This window comes from Mastigoproctus giganteus, chromosome 13 (genome assembly GCF_048544385.1).
Source record: "Mastigoproctus giganteus isolate SK-2022 chromosome 13, ASM4854438v1, whole genome shotgun sequence".
In the NCBI taxonomy this organism is placed as follows: Eukaryota; Metazoa; Arthropoda; class Arachnida; order Uropygi; family Thelyphonidae; genus Mastigoproctus; species Mastigoproctus giganteus.
Window position 1 is genome coordinate 133922580 of NC_143587.1, and position 16159 is coordinate 133938738.

General features: G+C 38.4%; 1 protein-coding gene across 1 annotated transcript in view; it reads left to right on the forward strand.

The window, feature by feature from the left end:
- The window catches only part of LOC150076454 (H(+)/Cl(-) exchange transporter 7-like), a 474124-nt gene that overhangs the window by 338144 nt on the left and 119821 nt on the right, over positions 1-16159 (forward strand). The window contains exon 16 of the mRNA XM_090387363.1: positions 3792-3965. Within this exon, the coding sequence (XP_090243489.1) occupies positions 3792-3965 (174 nt within the window). The remainder of the gene's footprint in view (positions 1-3791; positions 3966-16159) is intronic.

Genomic DNA, 16159 nt, shown 5'->3' on the forward strand with positions numbered 1-16159 from the left:
CCCAACCGAATGCAACACGATAGGAATGAAGAGAAGATTCTGAAAATGTATTTATGTTTTTTATATCAGTGAAGGGGAAACACATTTCACCATAACGTAAAAACCAACACAATTCCAGCTATCGGTATAATCGCAAATGCAATTAGATCGAGTTTACTACCAGTTTATAACAGATTCCAATCGCAGAAACGCAACTGGAAATTGTTTTTATTGTTTTATGGTAGTAACCCCTAGAAGTGTGAGGTGTTAATAGTGTATCTCTGCCTTTATGGTGTTGTTTATTCAGTTGCTACACGCACGCAGCTTTGTTTATGTGTATCAAGCATGCCTCCTCGTTTTGTAATTGTGGTTTAATCCCTAAAAATGAGTAAAATACTTAAAAGGTGTGAAAAGAAAGCGTCCTGGTGAAGACACTGCAGATTCAGAGAGAAAAAGAAAAGCAATATCGATAAACAGAGGTGGACTGGGTCAAAAATTCTTCCCCGGGAAAATTTATAGTGGCCTCATACTAGCGTTTATGGCCAAAATCACACCGGCCTCCGGCCCACCGGGGTTTCCCCGGTAAGGCTTATGGCCAGTCCGCCTCTGTCGATAGAGAAAAAATATGAAATTATGAAACGCTTTGAGCGAAATGAAAGACCATGTGATATTGCACGTGCTACAGACCTAAATGAGGCAACGCCGAGAATTACAAAGAATGCAGAGAAAATAAAAACAATTTTTATAGCAGGAACAACTCAAAGTGTAATTAAAATCCATTAGATTAAGACAAAGAATTGGAAGAGATGGAACGCCTGTCATCTGTTTGGATAGAAAATCAAACAAAAAACAAGTTTGCTTACTATAGAAGCAAAAGCATTAGCAATATTTTATTACGTAATAGTCGTAATAAAATACGTAAGTATTTTATTACGATTATTTATTGTGTTTGGTAATGTTTTGGTTACAAATGTGTGTTCAATCTTGGGTGGTCGGCACCTAACCCTATTTTTCCCATAGGGCCTGTTGTTTATATTGCACGAGGGTTTCTAGGAACACAACTATCGTGCTATACGAGGACTGACTGTACTGGAATATCAGGAAATGAGATTGCAAATGATGCTGCCAGACATCCATCCAGCACAACCCCAATGAATTTCTTAATACTGTTCTTAAAATATATGTAAAAGATGATGAACACTTCAATGGCAAGCACAAATTCATAATAAACTCCTTCATAAACCTGTACCAAAATTATGGGCTCTCAGCTCATTACAAACAGAAAAGAATTAGTAAATTAATAAGAGGAGTTTACCTCAATATAGTACGTGGAACACTTCCGTATGATACTCTCCAGAAATTAAAACGGAAAAAACGAAAAAATCGACAACTTACCGGTACATATACCGGTAAGTTGTCGATTTTTTCGTTTTTTCCGTTTTAATTTCTGGAGGGTATCATACGGAAGTGTTCCACGTACTATATTGAGGTAAACTCCTCTTATTAATTTACTAATATTATTATCAACGTAGAACATATTGAGTATTACAGCTCTGATTCATACTATCAAACAGAAAAGAAGTAATCCTAGCCAGAACTCAGATAGGCCATACTTACTTAATCCATCTGTTTATTTTGTCAGGAAATAACCCTCCACAGTGTGCTGCCACAGACCGCTCATAGTGAAACATATAATTCTGGAATGTGCTTTATATGATAATGCCTGACTATTGTTATTCAGCCCTTGTGCAAACTTACAGGAACCTTTGTCGCTTTGTCGGCAATTGCAATATTTTCACCACATCATAGGTGAAAACTCAAATCTCACAGAATTTTTTTTTCTCTTTCCTGAAATGAATAGCAATTATATGATCACTTCCATGACAGCCCATACAAGTAGTATGAACCATTTTGATAGGTGCAATATGGCCTAAGCAGTCATTGCACTGAAATCTCCATCAACAACAGGATGTGGCACTTTCTTGGCATCAAGACGGTTCAGAATTATTCTGGCATCCATTTAACAGAAGACCACAGGAGTCATTGAATATCATGTACTGGGAATGATAGGTTTCTTTAGTTTGTTATTTGGTTTTTAGGAGCATTAGCAACTAAGGCCATATTTCTCCGGGGATATGCAGTGCTCACGGGCTCGAACCCCGGTCTAATCAAGAAGCGTGTGCTACACACTGCCGCTCCTGCCCACCTGGCTACGGAGGCACCCCGGGAATGGTAGAAGATGATCTATCAAGGTCATCAGTACAAGAGTTAGAAGAAAATTAGCAGATTATCTTTAGAACCATCAGGTTTTAACAGCGGTGGGAGTAGAGACCAGAATGCTAGACTACCAGTTGGAAAGAAGAATATTTTCTACTTTTAGCCTGTTAAAATCTAGTTTGTATTGCTTTCTTCTTCTTTACAAATGGTGTAGGCAGAAAATGAACCTGAAGATATGAATGCAAGCCAATTGCAACATTCTTACCTTGAACAGCCTTAGTGCATTTATAGGAAAAATCAAGGTTTAGGTAAAGGATGGGATTTTAAGGTGTAGTGCGGAATAAAGGATTTTGTCCATACAAGAATAATTTTAATGACATGATCTGAGCAAACATTGACATTAGAAGAATTAAGAGACAGTAATCCAACCAAGGAAAAGAAGAATAGAAGTCTCATAGATCATCCCATTTTGCATTCTTGTAATGTCAAATGACCCAAGGTTGAGAATGGCCACAAGGGAAAGGTTCATTGGAGAAAAGGCCTTCACCAAGTTGTGGCCTGAGGTGCCTAGAGGTAAACTCTCGACTGTGCACTTGGAAAGGTTTGTGAGAAAAAGATCAAGAATGTTGGCCATCTGGTTAGGATTGGCTGATATTCTGGTAGGTAGATGAATAATCTGTGTGAGATCATTAGCAATTGCAAAAGCCTCAGCATCTTTACCAGCTGGGTCCATGTGACTAGACAATGGAAGCCAGCTGGAGTTGTGAACATCAAAATCACGTCATTGTTAGAAAAGCTGGACTGGAGAGAGAGAGAGAGAGAGAGAGAGAGAGATAGTAAAGAAAGGAAGTCAAGCTTCACCATAAATATAGGAGTAGGTCTTAATAAAAAAACCAGCATCCTTACTCGTTGCATAAGAAAAATGGGAATTAAAAACATCTTTCTAATATTTCATTCGTATATGTTTTTTTTGAAATAATAAGTACATTCAGTATCTGTTCTTTTATCAAACAGCAGGTGATGTTTTTCCGCAGTTATCTTAGTTCTTTTAATTGTCTATTCAAGTGAATTTGATAATGCAAATGAAAATTTAGTTTCCTAAGCAGTGAGATACACACACATTATGTTTTCTCATCTTTAAATAATCGGTGCAGCTGGCTTTTATAAGAAGTCAGAGATCACAGACCTGTTTTTGATCCTCAACAAAAGGCAAATATCTGTAAAGTTTTCTTGATTTTTATTGGTATTAGTAATGGCAAATGATGCAAGAAAGCAAACTTATACAGCATACCATCAGCCAAAAAAAAAAAACCCTTTCTATTTCACTTTCTAGTTCTTCCTTGAACTTATTCATCCACTTCCACAACAACAACACATGGAAGTTTTTTCCCAGCAATCAGCCACCTTCTGACTAAAGGCAAACTTTTGCACATCTATCCTGCAACCATCCTTCCTCAATTTGAACTTATTATTATGCAAGTCATAAAATTCCCACTGAATAATCAATTTTCATACTAGTGATTCTTAATAATAATGGATTTTAAGTATAGTAAATGAATATTTTTTCAGAGCTCTATAGTGTTTTTATTTTTCAGACTCATCCAGGAAAGTATGCCCTTGTTGGAGCTGCTGCTATGGTAGCTGGGGTAGTGCGAATGACACTTAGCTTAACAGTCCTTTTAATAGAAGCTACAGGAAACATCACCCTAGGTATACCCCTTATGATCGCTCTTGTCATTTCCAAATGGGTTGGCGATTTCTTCACTGAGGTGTGTGTGTTTTACATGTTATAATAATGAGAAATTAGTATAAATTATACATATTTTTAAGTATGCATCCAACATGATAAGATTGATGTACATGAGTTGGAAAAAGCTTCATCTGTGTATATGGCCAATAGAAATCCAGGTTTGCAACCAGATGCATTAACTTTATGTTGTGAAACAAGAAAGTATATGTTGCTTTCATCCTGCACCTGAAATGACAGTAGCTTCCTAAGAAAAGATTGAATTATTGACACAGCTCGTACTGTGTATATATTTCATCGCTGGTGAACCATTGTTTTCCTATACTGACGAAGTATAGGAACTGATAGTTCCTATACAGTAATCTCAGAAATGGCCATCTGAGTAATGGCATGAATGTAATTAAAAAAAAAAAAAATGGGGCATATATTTCATACTTCTCTTTGGGGAGCAGTGCTGTTCATTTGAAGTATAGGATCTATGAGACTAGGCAATATGGGATTAATTGTATATCTATTTTTAAACTACCTGAAGCAATATTTCGAAAGGAAGGCTTGCTGATGATATCAAATATTGTGAAAATTATATAATAACAAAGGATTTTGTCCATCAGAGCTGTGTATTATTCAGGAATGCCTTTATAAGGATTTAAAAAATGCAAGAACATAATATCTCAGTAACCCCACCAAAACTACCCGACTTTATTTTATGGACAAATACCTGGATATTTTTGTCAAGAAACTTTTCACCACTAGTGAAATGTTTCTTGGCAAAGGCCAAAGAAGTCTCTAATGAAGTGAATTCTGATTCAAATGTGCAAGGAAGAAAGAAAAGAATTGGAAAAGACGACAGTATAACAGATACATCCGAGCACGAGGGGCTTTGAACAAGTTAGAGAAGCAAGAAGTTGATTGAGAACTTATTTATGGGACATGCATAGTAAAGCTCCAACCGCTGCTATCAGAATAATTCTTGACTTTTGGGGCAGACTTGAAGTTAAAGCTCATGAAGTACATATTGAAAGAAAAGATCTGAGGAAATGGTTCCAGAAAGTTATGGAGTCTTGGTCTCCACTTCCGAAAATAGTAATAAAAGTGACAACAAATGAGTGAAGATATCAAAGCTGATATCTTGAAAGAAGTTAGAAACCGTGGAGGCAGAGACTGACAACGATATTGCAAAACTGAAAGGATGTTTGAAGTACACTGTGCCAAGACCAATATTACCCAAGGTAGTTGTCGAATGAGGAATTTCTTAAGCAAGTCTGGTTAAAGAACTTTAATGAGACTAATATATCGGAGAAGAAATACATGGAAAATGTTTGTGAATAAAGAATGTCAAGCTTATTTATAGTCTGGCTAGCATGTAGATTTAGAGAAATATATACAGTTACACAATGTTATAACTTTTAAATATGTTTTAAATATTCTAAGAGAGAGATGCTGTGGACACTGTGTCAAGGAAAGGCACTCTTATAATGTCCAGATCGTGACAAGCAACCAGTGTGTAGTAACTGCAGAAGAAACAAACTTGAGACTGCTCATGCCCCTGTTGATAAATCATGTTCTGAATATAAGAAAGCATTGGAGATCTACAAGAAGAAAATTAATTATGGCTAAATAATTGAATGCAGCAAGAAAACATTTTAGTTGCCCTCTTGCAGGAGGCTTATGTGGTACATAACCAAGTTCGGGAATATCCTATTGTTTTTTAAAAGAAGGAGATATGCCAATGGCTGCCATTATAATATGGTTTCAAGACTTAGTAGTTACTAAGATGATGTCCTTTTGTAATAGGCAGAGTTTATCTCATGACAGTTTATTTTCAATATTCTGATGAAATTGAACCATATGTGGATTATTTAGAATTGCAAGAATCATTTGGCTCTGAGATGGTCATAGCTCTTGACTCTAATGCTAACTCTCCATTGTGGGGCAGTGAGGTTTCCAATGGAAGAGGAATAATACTAGTGGAGTTCCTTGCTGCTTCAAGAATGGAAATAGTTAATATCGAGGGACATCTGCCGACATATTTGACATGGGCTGTCGTATATAGACTTCAAAAGTGTTACTGGTGGTATTAAATGAATATACAAGTGACCATAACAGCATCTCTTTCAAGATATGTACACAAGATGCTGTACAGCGATAGCCGATATAAGTTTAATGATGTGTATTTAAGTGTAATATCTGCTGTTGATTGGGAGAACTTTACTTCTGAACAGTATGCTAAGTGTCTTACTGATGATGTTGTTGTAAAATGTCTATGAAAAAAAAGGTGTTATGTGAACAGGCCAGTTTCTTGGTGGAATCAAGAACTGACTCAGATGAGAAACAAGACTAGACTATACACTTAAGAAGAAAGTGTCAGTGGTATGGACCTTGTCAATCAGTATGTATAATTTTATAAGCAGAAACAAAGGTTGTATGCAAGAGCTGTTAGAAGTGCTAAAATAAATAGTTGGAAACAATATGTAGAGGAGCGAGGGTCTCGAGATCCATGGAGTTCAGTGTTTAAAATTTTAACTAATAAGAGATACTTGACTGATGTCTTCTGTACAATTGGAGAAGTGAACAATCAAACTTTGAATTGGGCTGATTCTGTGATCTCTTTCCAGAAGAAATGACTAGTAGAACTCTAGATTTAGAAATAAAATTTGCTGGGGGGATTGACTGCAAAGAGTGGTCGATTACTGGGCCTTGATAAGGTTTTATAAATTAAAATACCACGTGTCTATGTGAATATGTATAATAAATGTCTTGGAAATGGTGCTTTCCCACAGATAAAACAGGTTCGTACAAGCCTATTGTTCTCTCAGTGCTGGGAAAGACGTATGAACTGCTAATGATTTAAGAAGGGAGTTGGAACTGAGGATGCAGTACATAGCTTAATCCACACTGTTCAGAGGAGCGATACAAGGTACGTTTTGGGCATTTTTATTGATTTTAAAGGTGCTTTTGACAGGTTGTGGTGGGAATGCATCCTAGCCTAAATTAAGGTAACAGAGTGCTCTATGAGTTTTCTGTTTTTTAGGAATTATTTTAGCAACAGGAAGTCTTAGTATACCAAAGTTGAAAAAAAATCATGGTCCATTTGCGTGGAAGATCATCCTAGATGAATTTTTAAATCAAGAAACACAAGGCATAGAAATGATTGTATATGCCAATGATCTTTCAATTCTTGATCAGAAGTATGAAGAGATCTTAAGGAAGTTAGAAAGCTGGAGTAGGCTATATAAATTACAGATATCGTGTGGCAAAACCGTTCATGTGTTATTGAAGGGACATTACAGTATGAACAGGGCTCCTACAGTGAGGCTCATGGACACCCAGTTCATTATGTCAGAGTTAGTAAGTATTTGGGGCTCTTCTTGGAGGAATGTTTGTTCTTCACAGAACATGCACAGTACTTAAAAACTAAAATAAGAACCTTGTCTGCAAAGCTCCGGAGGGTCGTGAGGAAAGATTGGGGCATAAAAGGCTGATTAGCAAGACTTTTGTGGATTTATTCGATGATTGTTTTCTGCAGCAGCAGGTTCGAGAGGCAACCAGAGAGGGTAATACTTTTAATCTGGTTATCAGCAGTGATTATTTGTGCATTAAGAATTTGCAGATAAAAGAGCCACTAGGTGGCAGTGATCACAGTGTATTGATGTGGGATTTCCTTAAAGATATAATTACCATCAGGAGTAAAGGGAAAGGTTTTTGCTTCCGTAAAGGTGACTATAGTGGTCTCAGACAGTTTTTAAAATCTGTACAGTGGGACCAACAGTAAATTCTAAGTTGGAAGCATTCAAGGAATTAATCGTCGAAGCTATTAGACTTTTCATACCGATTAAGAAATATTGTTCAAGGTTTAGGCCTAAATGTTTGTCAAATGAACTAATGAGACTCGTGGCAGAGAATAAATTATCAGGTGACACAGAAGCCTATGGCAGATGTAAGCTAGTCTGTAATAAAGTCATAAAGGAGATTAGGCAAGCAAAGGCAAGGCAGATTATGAGAAATCTTTGGCAAAGGATGCTAAGAAAAGCAGCAAGGACTTCTTTACTTATATAAACTCTAAAAGGAAGGGGATTAATCAGATTGGTCCACTTGATATCGATGGTTCGACTGTTGATGATCCTGCTCAGATAGCTAACAAACTGAATGAGTATTTTGCATCTACATTCACACATTAGGAGGAGGAAAACGCCAGAAGTTTATCAAACTGTAACAGGTTGCTTATTGATTTTGTAATCATCATCATCAGCCATTTTCAATCCACTGCAGGATGAAGGCGGCTCTCCAGCAACTTTCCAGTTCCTTCTGTTTTGAGCACTGGCCATCCATTTACGACCCACAAACTCATGAATTTCATCTATCCATCTCCGCCTTTGTCTTCCAGGTTTTCTTCTAGCTCCTCTTGGGTACCATTCTGTTATTTTTTTAGTCCATCTGTCATCATGTCTTCGAGCTATGTGCCCTGCCCAAGACCATTTTAGTTCTTTAGTTTTGATAAGAATGTCCTTTGCTTGAGTTTGCTGCCTAATCCACGTGTTTCTCTTCTTATCTAACAGTCTGATTCCCAATATAATTCGTTCCATTCTTCGCTGTGTAGTTCTCAGCTTCTCTTCCATTCTTTTGGTGAGTGCCCAAGTTTCACTTCCATAAGTCATGGTGGGGAGTATACATTGGTTCATTATTTTATGTTTCAGACAAACTGGGATATTGCTCTTCAGTATGTTACTATATTTCCTGAATGCTATCCATCCAAAATTTATTCTTCTCTTGACGTCCAGCCATTTATCATTATTACAGCTAATAACTTGTCCCAGATAAGTATATGACTCCACCTTTTCAATTACTGCTCCTTCAATCATTATTTCCCTTTCCGTGGCATACTTGTTCATCATTACTTTTGTTTTAGCCATATTCATCTTTAGTCCTAAATCCTTACTAACTGTGATAACTGATTAAGATTTTCCTCTAATTCTTTGGGATCGTGGCTCATGACCACAATGTCATCTGCAAATCGTAAATGGTTTAGGTATTCTCCATTCAGATTGACTCCTTTCTGCGACCAGTCAAATCTTCTGAAAGCTTCCTCAAGGGCAGCAGTAAACAGCTTCGGAGATATTGTGTCTCCTTGTCGAACTCCTTTCTCGATTTTAAATTTCCTACTGTCTTTGTCTAGTCTAATAAAGTAGGTGGCACTCTCATATATTTTCTTCAAAATCATAATATGTGGGGTATCTATGCCTTGTCTTTCTAGTGCCCGAAACATTGCCTTAGGCTGTATGGAGTCATATGGAGTGTTAGGTGGGTCGGAAAACTGCTAGCTTGGGGGGGAGACAAAGACTAATAGATTAACAGTAGCCACTGGCAGAGGTGTTGTTGTTGGGATATCAGAGACGTGGTGTCACACAGATATAAGGAATGCAGAACTGGAATTTGGGGAGTACAACGTCTACAGAAAGGATAGACAGCATAGGAAGGGAAGAGGGGTTATGCTATTAGTTAAAACACACATAAATCCAAGGAAGTGAAGCCAGTCGACATCGATGGACAGGGCAGTGTCAAGTCAGTTTGGTGTGACATAAGCATAGGTAAATCAAAATTGAGAGTAGGAGTGTGCTATAGGCCTAATGACTCTGATGAGTATAATAAGATACTGTACAGGGAAATAGAATGGGCCAGTAAATCAGAGAGTCTTATAATGGGGGATTTTAATTTCCCAGATATTGACTGGAATTTGTGGGTTGGTGACTCACACACTAGCAAGGCTTTTGTGGATTTATTGGATGATTGTTTTCTACACCAGCATGTTTGGGAGGCAACTAGAGGGAGTAATACTCTTGATCTGATTATCAGTAGTGATTCTTCATGCATTAAGAATCTGCAGATAAAGGAACCACTAGGTGGCAGTGATCACAGTGTGCTGAAATGGGATTTACTCAAGGAGGTAACTACCATCAGAGGTAAAGGGAAGGGTTTTTGCTTTCGTAAAGGCGACTATGATGGTCTGAGACAGTATTTAAATTCTATACAGTGGGACCAACTGATGATGTTACCAACAGCAAATTCAAAATGGGAAGCATTCAAGGAACTAATCTTGGAAGCTACCAGGCTTTACATACCAACCAAGAAATATTGTTCAAGGTTCAAGCCTAAATGGTTGTCAGATGAACTAATGAGACATATGGCAGAGAAGAAAAATGCATGGGATACATACAAATTAATGGGTGACATGGAAGCCTATGATAGATATAAGTTGGTCTGTAACCAAGTCACAAAGGAGAGTAGGCAGGCAAAGGCAGATTATGAGAAATCCTTGGCAAAGGATGCAAAGAAAAACAGAAAAGAGTTCTTTACCTATTTAAACTCAAGAAGGAAAGGGATGAATCAGATTGGTCCACTGGATGTTGATGGTTCAACAGTTGAGGATCCTGCTCAGGTGGCTAAACAATCTAAATAAGTATTTTGCATCTATATTCACACATGAGAAGTTATTCAGGAAGGGGAATGTCGTAGGTGAAGTAAACATTGGCAGTGAGCTAGATGATTTTCTAATAACTGAGAGGAAAGTGGAGGAGAAATTGTTGAGGATAAACATAAAAAAGTCTCTCGGGGTGGATGGGATCTATCCAGTTATATTAAAGGAGGCAGCAAAGGAAGTAAGCAAACCCCTAGCCATAATTATGAGAAATTCACAAAGGAGGATCAAAGGTTGACACAAGTAATTATAGACCTGTTAGTTTAACTTCGGTTCCAGGAAAGTTAAAGAAGCACTGCAGGATCATCTAGACAAGAATTCAGTTATAGCTCAGACACAGCATGGTTTTGTTAAGGGCAGGTCTTGTCTGACCAATTTGATTGGATACTATGATGTAGTCACAAAAGAACTGGATGCAGGGAATAACTTTGATATTATATATTTGGATCTTAGAAAAGCTTTTGATACTGTTGCGCATGGAAGACTGCTGCACAAATTGGAGCAGTGTGGCATTGGAGGCAAATTGCTGCTATGGATAAAGGGATGGTTGAGTGGCAGAAGACAGAGAGTGGTAATCAATGGACACTGCTCAACGTGGACTAATGTTATTAGTGGAGTTCCTCAGGGTTCAGTGTTGGGTCCATTATTGTTTTCAGTATTTATAAATGATATTGATGATGGTATATCAAGCTTAATGTCCAAGTTTGCAGATGATACAAAGGTTGGCAATGTTGTTAAGGACACTACAGATGCTATGCTGCTGCTGCAACAGCATCTGGAAAGGTTGAGCAGATGGGCTGAGAGGTGGCAAATGAAGTTTAACATTGACAAATGTAAAGTACTACATATGGGAAACAGTAACCCCAGATCAACATATCAACTCTGTGGTACTAAGCTGACAGTGGTAGAGAATGAAAAGGACCTGGGGGTAATTGTGCAGGCAGATATGAAGTTCTCTGAGCAGTGCAGACGAGCCGCAAGAGTAGCTCATGGTGTCTTGTCAATGATATACAGGAATTTTTCTAGCAGGGATAGGGATGTGATTATTCCCTTGTATAAGGCATTGGTCATGCCACACCTTGAGTACTATATACAGGTCTGGAGGCCTCATTTCAAGAAGGATGTAGAGCTGCTGGAACGAGTACAGAGAAGGGCAACAAGATTAGTGAATGGAACAAAGGGTTGCTCTTACGAAGAAAGGCTTAAGTTTTGCAAATTACAGAGTCTGGAGACTAGGCATCGGCGAGGTGATCTGATAGAGTTGTATATGGCTTTGAATGACTTGAGCATGCTCAATGCCGATGGGATTCTTCCTCTTGCTCAGAATAATCACCTGAGAGGGCATAAATTCAAATTGAGGAAGGACGGATTTCGGATAGATGTGCGAAAATTTGCCTTTAGCCAGCGGGCAGTTGGTTTGTGGAATAGACTTCCATCACTTGTTGTTGAAGTTGATAGCCATAACAAATTTAAGGCTCAGCTGGACAGGTATTTCGAACGAACAGAGGGGTGAAATGGGAGTAGTGGTTGCGTTTTTTTTTTTTTTTCAGCTGATGCTGAATAAGCTTGCTTTCTTGCATCATATGCCTCTACTAATGCTAATGCTAAATGCCAGGCATAATGGTGTTTTATATTCATTTGCTTTCTCCATTAGCTGTGATATTACGTGAAGGTGATCCATAGTTGAGAATCCTATCCTAAAGCCAGCTTGCTCTTTCGGTTGATTCACATCAAGTATTCTTTCTAATCTGTTAGTAATGATCCCTGTGAACAACTTGTAGATGTGGGATAACAAGTTAATTGGTCTATAATTTCCAATTTATCTACTTTCTTATGCAGCAAAACTATGATTGGATTTTTCCACTGCTTAGGCATCACACCTTTTCGGATGCACTTTGTGAAGAGCCTTGCCAGTTTTTGTGTTATGTCTCTTTCTTCCAATTTTAACAACTCTACAGTAACTTCATCTTCCCCCGGGGCTTTCTGATTCTTCATTTTCTTCAATGCATGTTCTACCTCATCCGGAATGTCGTATGTGTTGCTACTTTGCAATCCATCTTCCTCGATCCTTGTATAATTCTCTATAGTAGTCTTCTGCTATTTGAATTATGTTCTCTCTGCTGTTTATAAGTACACCATTACTATTCTTCAGTTTCAGTATCATTTATCTTTCTGTATTACTGCTCATGGCTGCTGATTTAAATCCTTCGTTTTCCCTTAATGCTTGTTCTACTTTTCTTGTGTTAAACCTTCTTATGTCCTCTCTGAGTCTCTTTCTAATGGCTTTGCATAACTCAGTATACTCAATTTTCTCCTGTCAGTGTTTTTCTTGCTCTTCATTTGTCGTCTTCAGTTCATCATGACAAGTGTTTCTTGACTAATTTTTTCTTCTTTGGATTTCTTTTTTTCCCTATAGGTTTCTTGGGCTTTATTACTTTCAGAAAGTTGTAATATTCCTCGTCGATATCTTGGTCCTGAGCAGTCTGCAGAAGCTCAAACTTGTTCTTAAGTTCCAGTACTTACTGCTTTTTCTCCTCTTCTGTTATTTCAAAGACCTTTGTATTATTTACTAGAGTCAGTTTCTTCCTTTCCTACATCTATATCAAGTGTACATCTTACCATTCCGTGATCACTTCCAACATTTACCTTATTCAGGACGGTAATATCATTCACAATATATCTTCTGTTAGTGAGGATGAAGTCGATTTCATTAGTTGTTAATCTATTTGGACTCTTCCATGTCCACTTTCTGTTCACCCTTTTCTTGAAAAAAAGTGTTCATTACTGACAGTCCTTGAGATTCTGCAAATTCCACAAGTCTTGACCAATTCCAAAATTTCCTATAGTTCCCCTTTCTGCACAGTTTTGTCTTTTTCCAACCTTAGCATTGAAGTCCCCCATAATAATAGTGTAGTGGGTTGTCTGCTCATCTAGAAGACTCTCAATTTCGGTGTACATTTCTTCGACCTCTTCATCATCATGGCTCGATGTTGGTGCATAAATCATTATAACCTTTAGCTTGTATCTCTTAGAAATCTTGAGTATTAGTCTTGACACCTTTGGTGATGTGCTTTTGAATTCCAAAATGTTGTTTTTAAAATCTTTATGGACCAGAAACCCAACTCCACCTTCACTCCTTTCACTGGGACCATTGATTTCCACTTGATAAACTTATAAGTGATTCATTTCTTCTTGTTTCAGCCAAACCGATGACATTCCAATTCACATTTTCTAATTCCTTTTCCAGCTCTAATATCCTGTCTTCACCGATGAGTGATCTTACGTTATAACAAGCCAAGTTCAGTTTCTGTGCATGGCAGCCTGGTCGTACCCAGAGATTCTTAGCACCCTCTGCTTCCACTCTGATCCTCTCACTGCCGTAAGAGGGGGAGTGAAAGCTGCTGGGGTCTGAGAGCCATTTGTTTTGTTGTGCTGTCATATGCTGGAGGGTTTGGTCTTTTCCTCTTCACGCTGACCAGGCGTCTTGAAGAGAACCACTCTACACGTTTGTTGCCACCTAAGTGACGTAACAGGGCTTACCATCGAGATGGTGTGCGTGAGTGGATTTTAGGGAGGCAGGCTAACTGGACTTCTCCTAAAGCTTCTGTAATAGAGAGATATTGGATCCATCAGTTTTTTAGGCTGATTGTCTGATAACACACAGGATACACAAAAGGTGATATAGTTGTACACGTTGGCACTAATGATATCAAGAGTAGGAGACCGGCAGAATTGCTTAACAAGTACAGGTCACTGTTGAAAAAAAGTCTTGAAATAGGGTTGAATTTGAAAGTGCCTGCAATTCTGCCCCGACACGATAGGAGGGAGTATATGATGAGAGCCTTGTCAATCAATTCGGCCCTGGAAAGATTGTGCAAGGCTCAAGGGGTAGAATTTTTTTCAGCCTGGACTGTACTTGTTAACAGGAGAGATTGCTTCTACAGAGATGGGATACACTTAAATAGAAAGGGTGCAAGAATATTTGCTGATGCTATCGAGGCAGTGTTAGGTGGGTCGGAAAACTGCTAGCTTGGGGGGAGACAAAGACGAATAGATTAATAGTAGCCACTGGCAGAGGTGAAAGAGATTCTTGCACTGCTTCTATTGGAATGAGCAGAAGCCTGAAAAACAAGATGCAGGATATTTCAGAGACTGCTGGGAGTCATTGCGGTACAAGTAAACACATGGGTTGTGTTAGGGTAGCTAAGAATAGAAATTGGTGCATGTATACTTGCGTGTACACCAATGCTAGGAGGTTAGTAAATAAATTTGATGAATTTGAGGTATTGCTCAAAACATCAAAGGCAGATATTGTTGGGATATCAGAGACGTGGTGTCACACAGATATAAGGAATGCAGAACTGGAATTTGGGAGTACAACGTCTACAGAAAGGATAGACTGGATAGGAAGGGAGGAGGGCTTATGCAATTAGTTAAGAAATACATAAAATCCAAGGAAGTGAAGCCAGTGGACATCGCTGGACAGTGCAGTGTCGAGTCAGTTTGGTGTGACATAAGTATTGGGAGATCAAAATTGAGAGTAGGAGTGTGCTATAGTCCTAATGACTCTGATGAGTATAATAAGATATTGTACAGGGAAATAGAGTGGGCCAGTAAATCAGGGAGTCTTATAATGGGGGATTTTAATTTTCCAGATATTGACTGGAATTTGTGAGTTGGTCACTCGCACACTAGCAAGGCTTTTGTGGATTTATTGGATGATTGTTTTCTACATCAGCATGTTCGTGAGGCAACAAGAGGGAGCAATACTCTTGATCTGATTATCAGTAGTGATTCTTCATGCATTAAGAATCTGCAGATAAATGAACCACTGGGTGGCAGTGATCACGGTGTGTTGAAGTGGGATTTACTCAAGGAGGTAACTACCATCAGAGGTAAAGGGAAGGGTTTTTGTTTTCGTAAAGGCGACTATGATGGTCTGAGACAGTATTTAAATTCTATACAGTGGGACCAACTGATGATGTTACCAACAGCATACTCAAAATGGGAAGCATTCAAGGAACTAATCTTGGAGGCTACCAGGCTTTACATACCAACTAAGAAATATTGTTCAAGGTTTAGGCCTAAATGGTTGTCAGATGAACTAATGAGACATGTGGCAGAGAAGAAAAATGCATGGGATACATACAAATTAATGGGTGACATGGAAGCCTATGATAGATATAAGTTGGTCTGTAACCAAGTCACAAAGGAGATTAGGCAGGCAAAGGCAGACTACGAAAAATCCTTGGCAAAGGATGCAAAGAAAAACAGAAAAGAGTTCTTTACCTATTTAAACTCAAGAAGGAAAGGGATGAATCAGATTGGTCCACTGGATATTGATGGTTCAACAGTTGAGGATCCTGCTCAGGTGGCTAACAATCTAAACGAGTATTTTGCATCTACATTCACGCATGAGGAGTTATTCAGGAAGGAGAATGATGTAGGTAAAGTAAACATTGGCAGTGAGCTGGATGATTTTGTAATAACTGAGAGGAAAGTGGAGGAGAGATTGTTGAGGATAAACATAAAAAAGGCACCTGGGGTGGATGGGACCTATCCAGTTATATTTAAGGAGGCAGCAAAGGAAGTAAGCAAACCCCTAGCCATAATTATGAGAAATTCACAAAGGAGGATCAAAGGCTGACACAAGTAATTATAGACCTGTTAGTTTAACTTCGGTTCCAGGAAAGTTAAAGAAGCACTGCAGGATCATCTAGACAAGAATTCAGTTATAGCTCAGA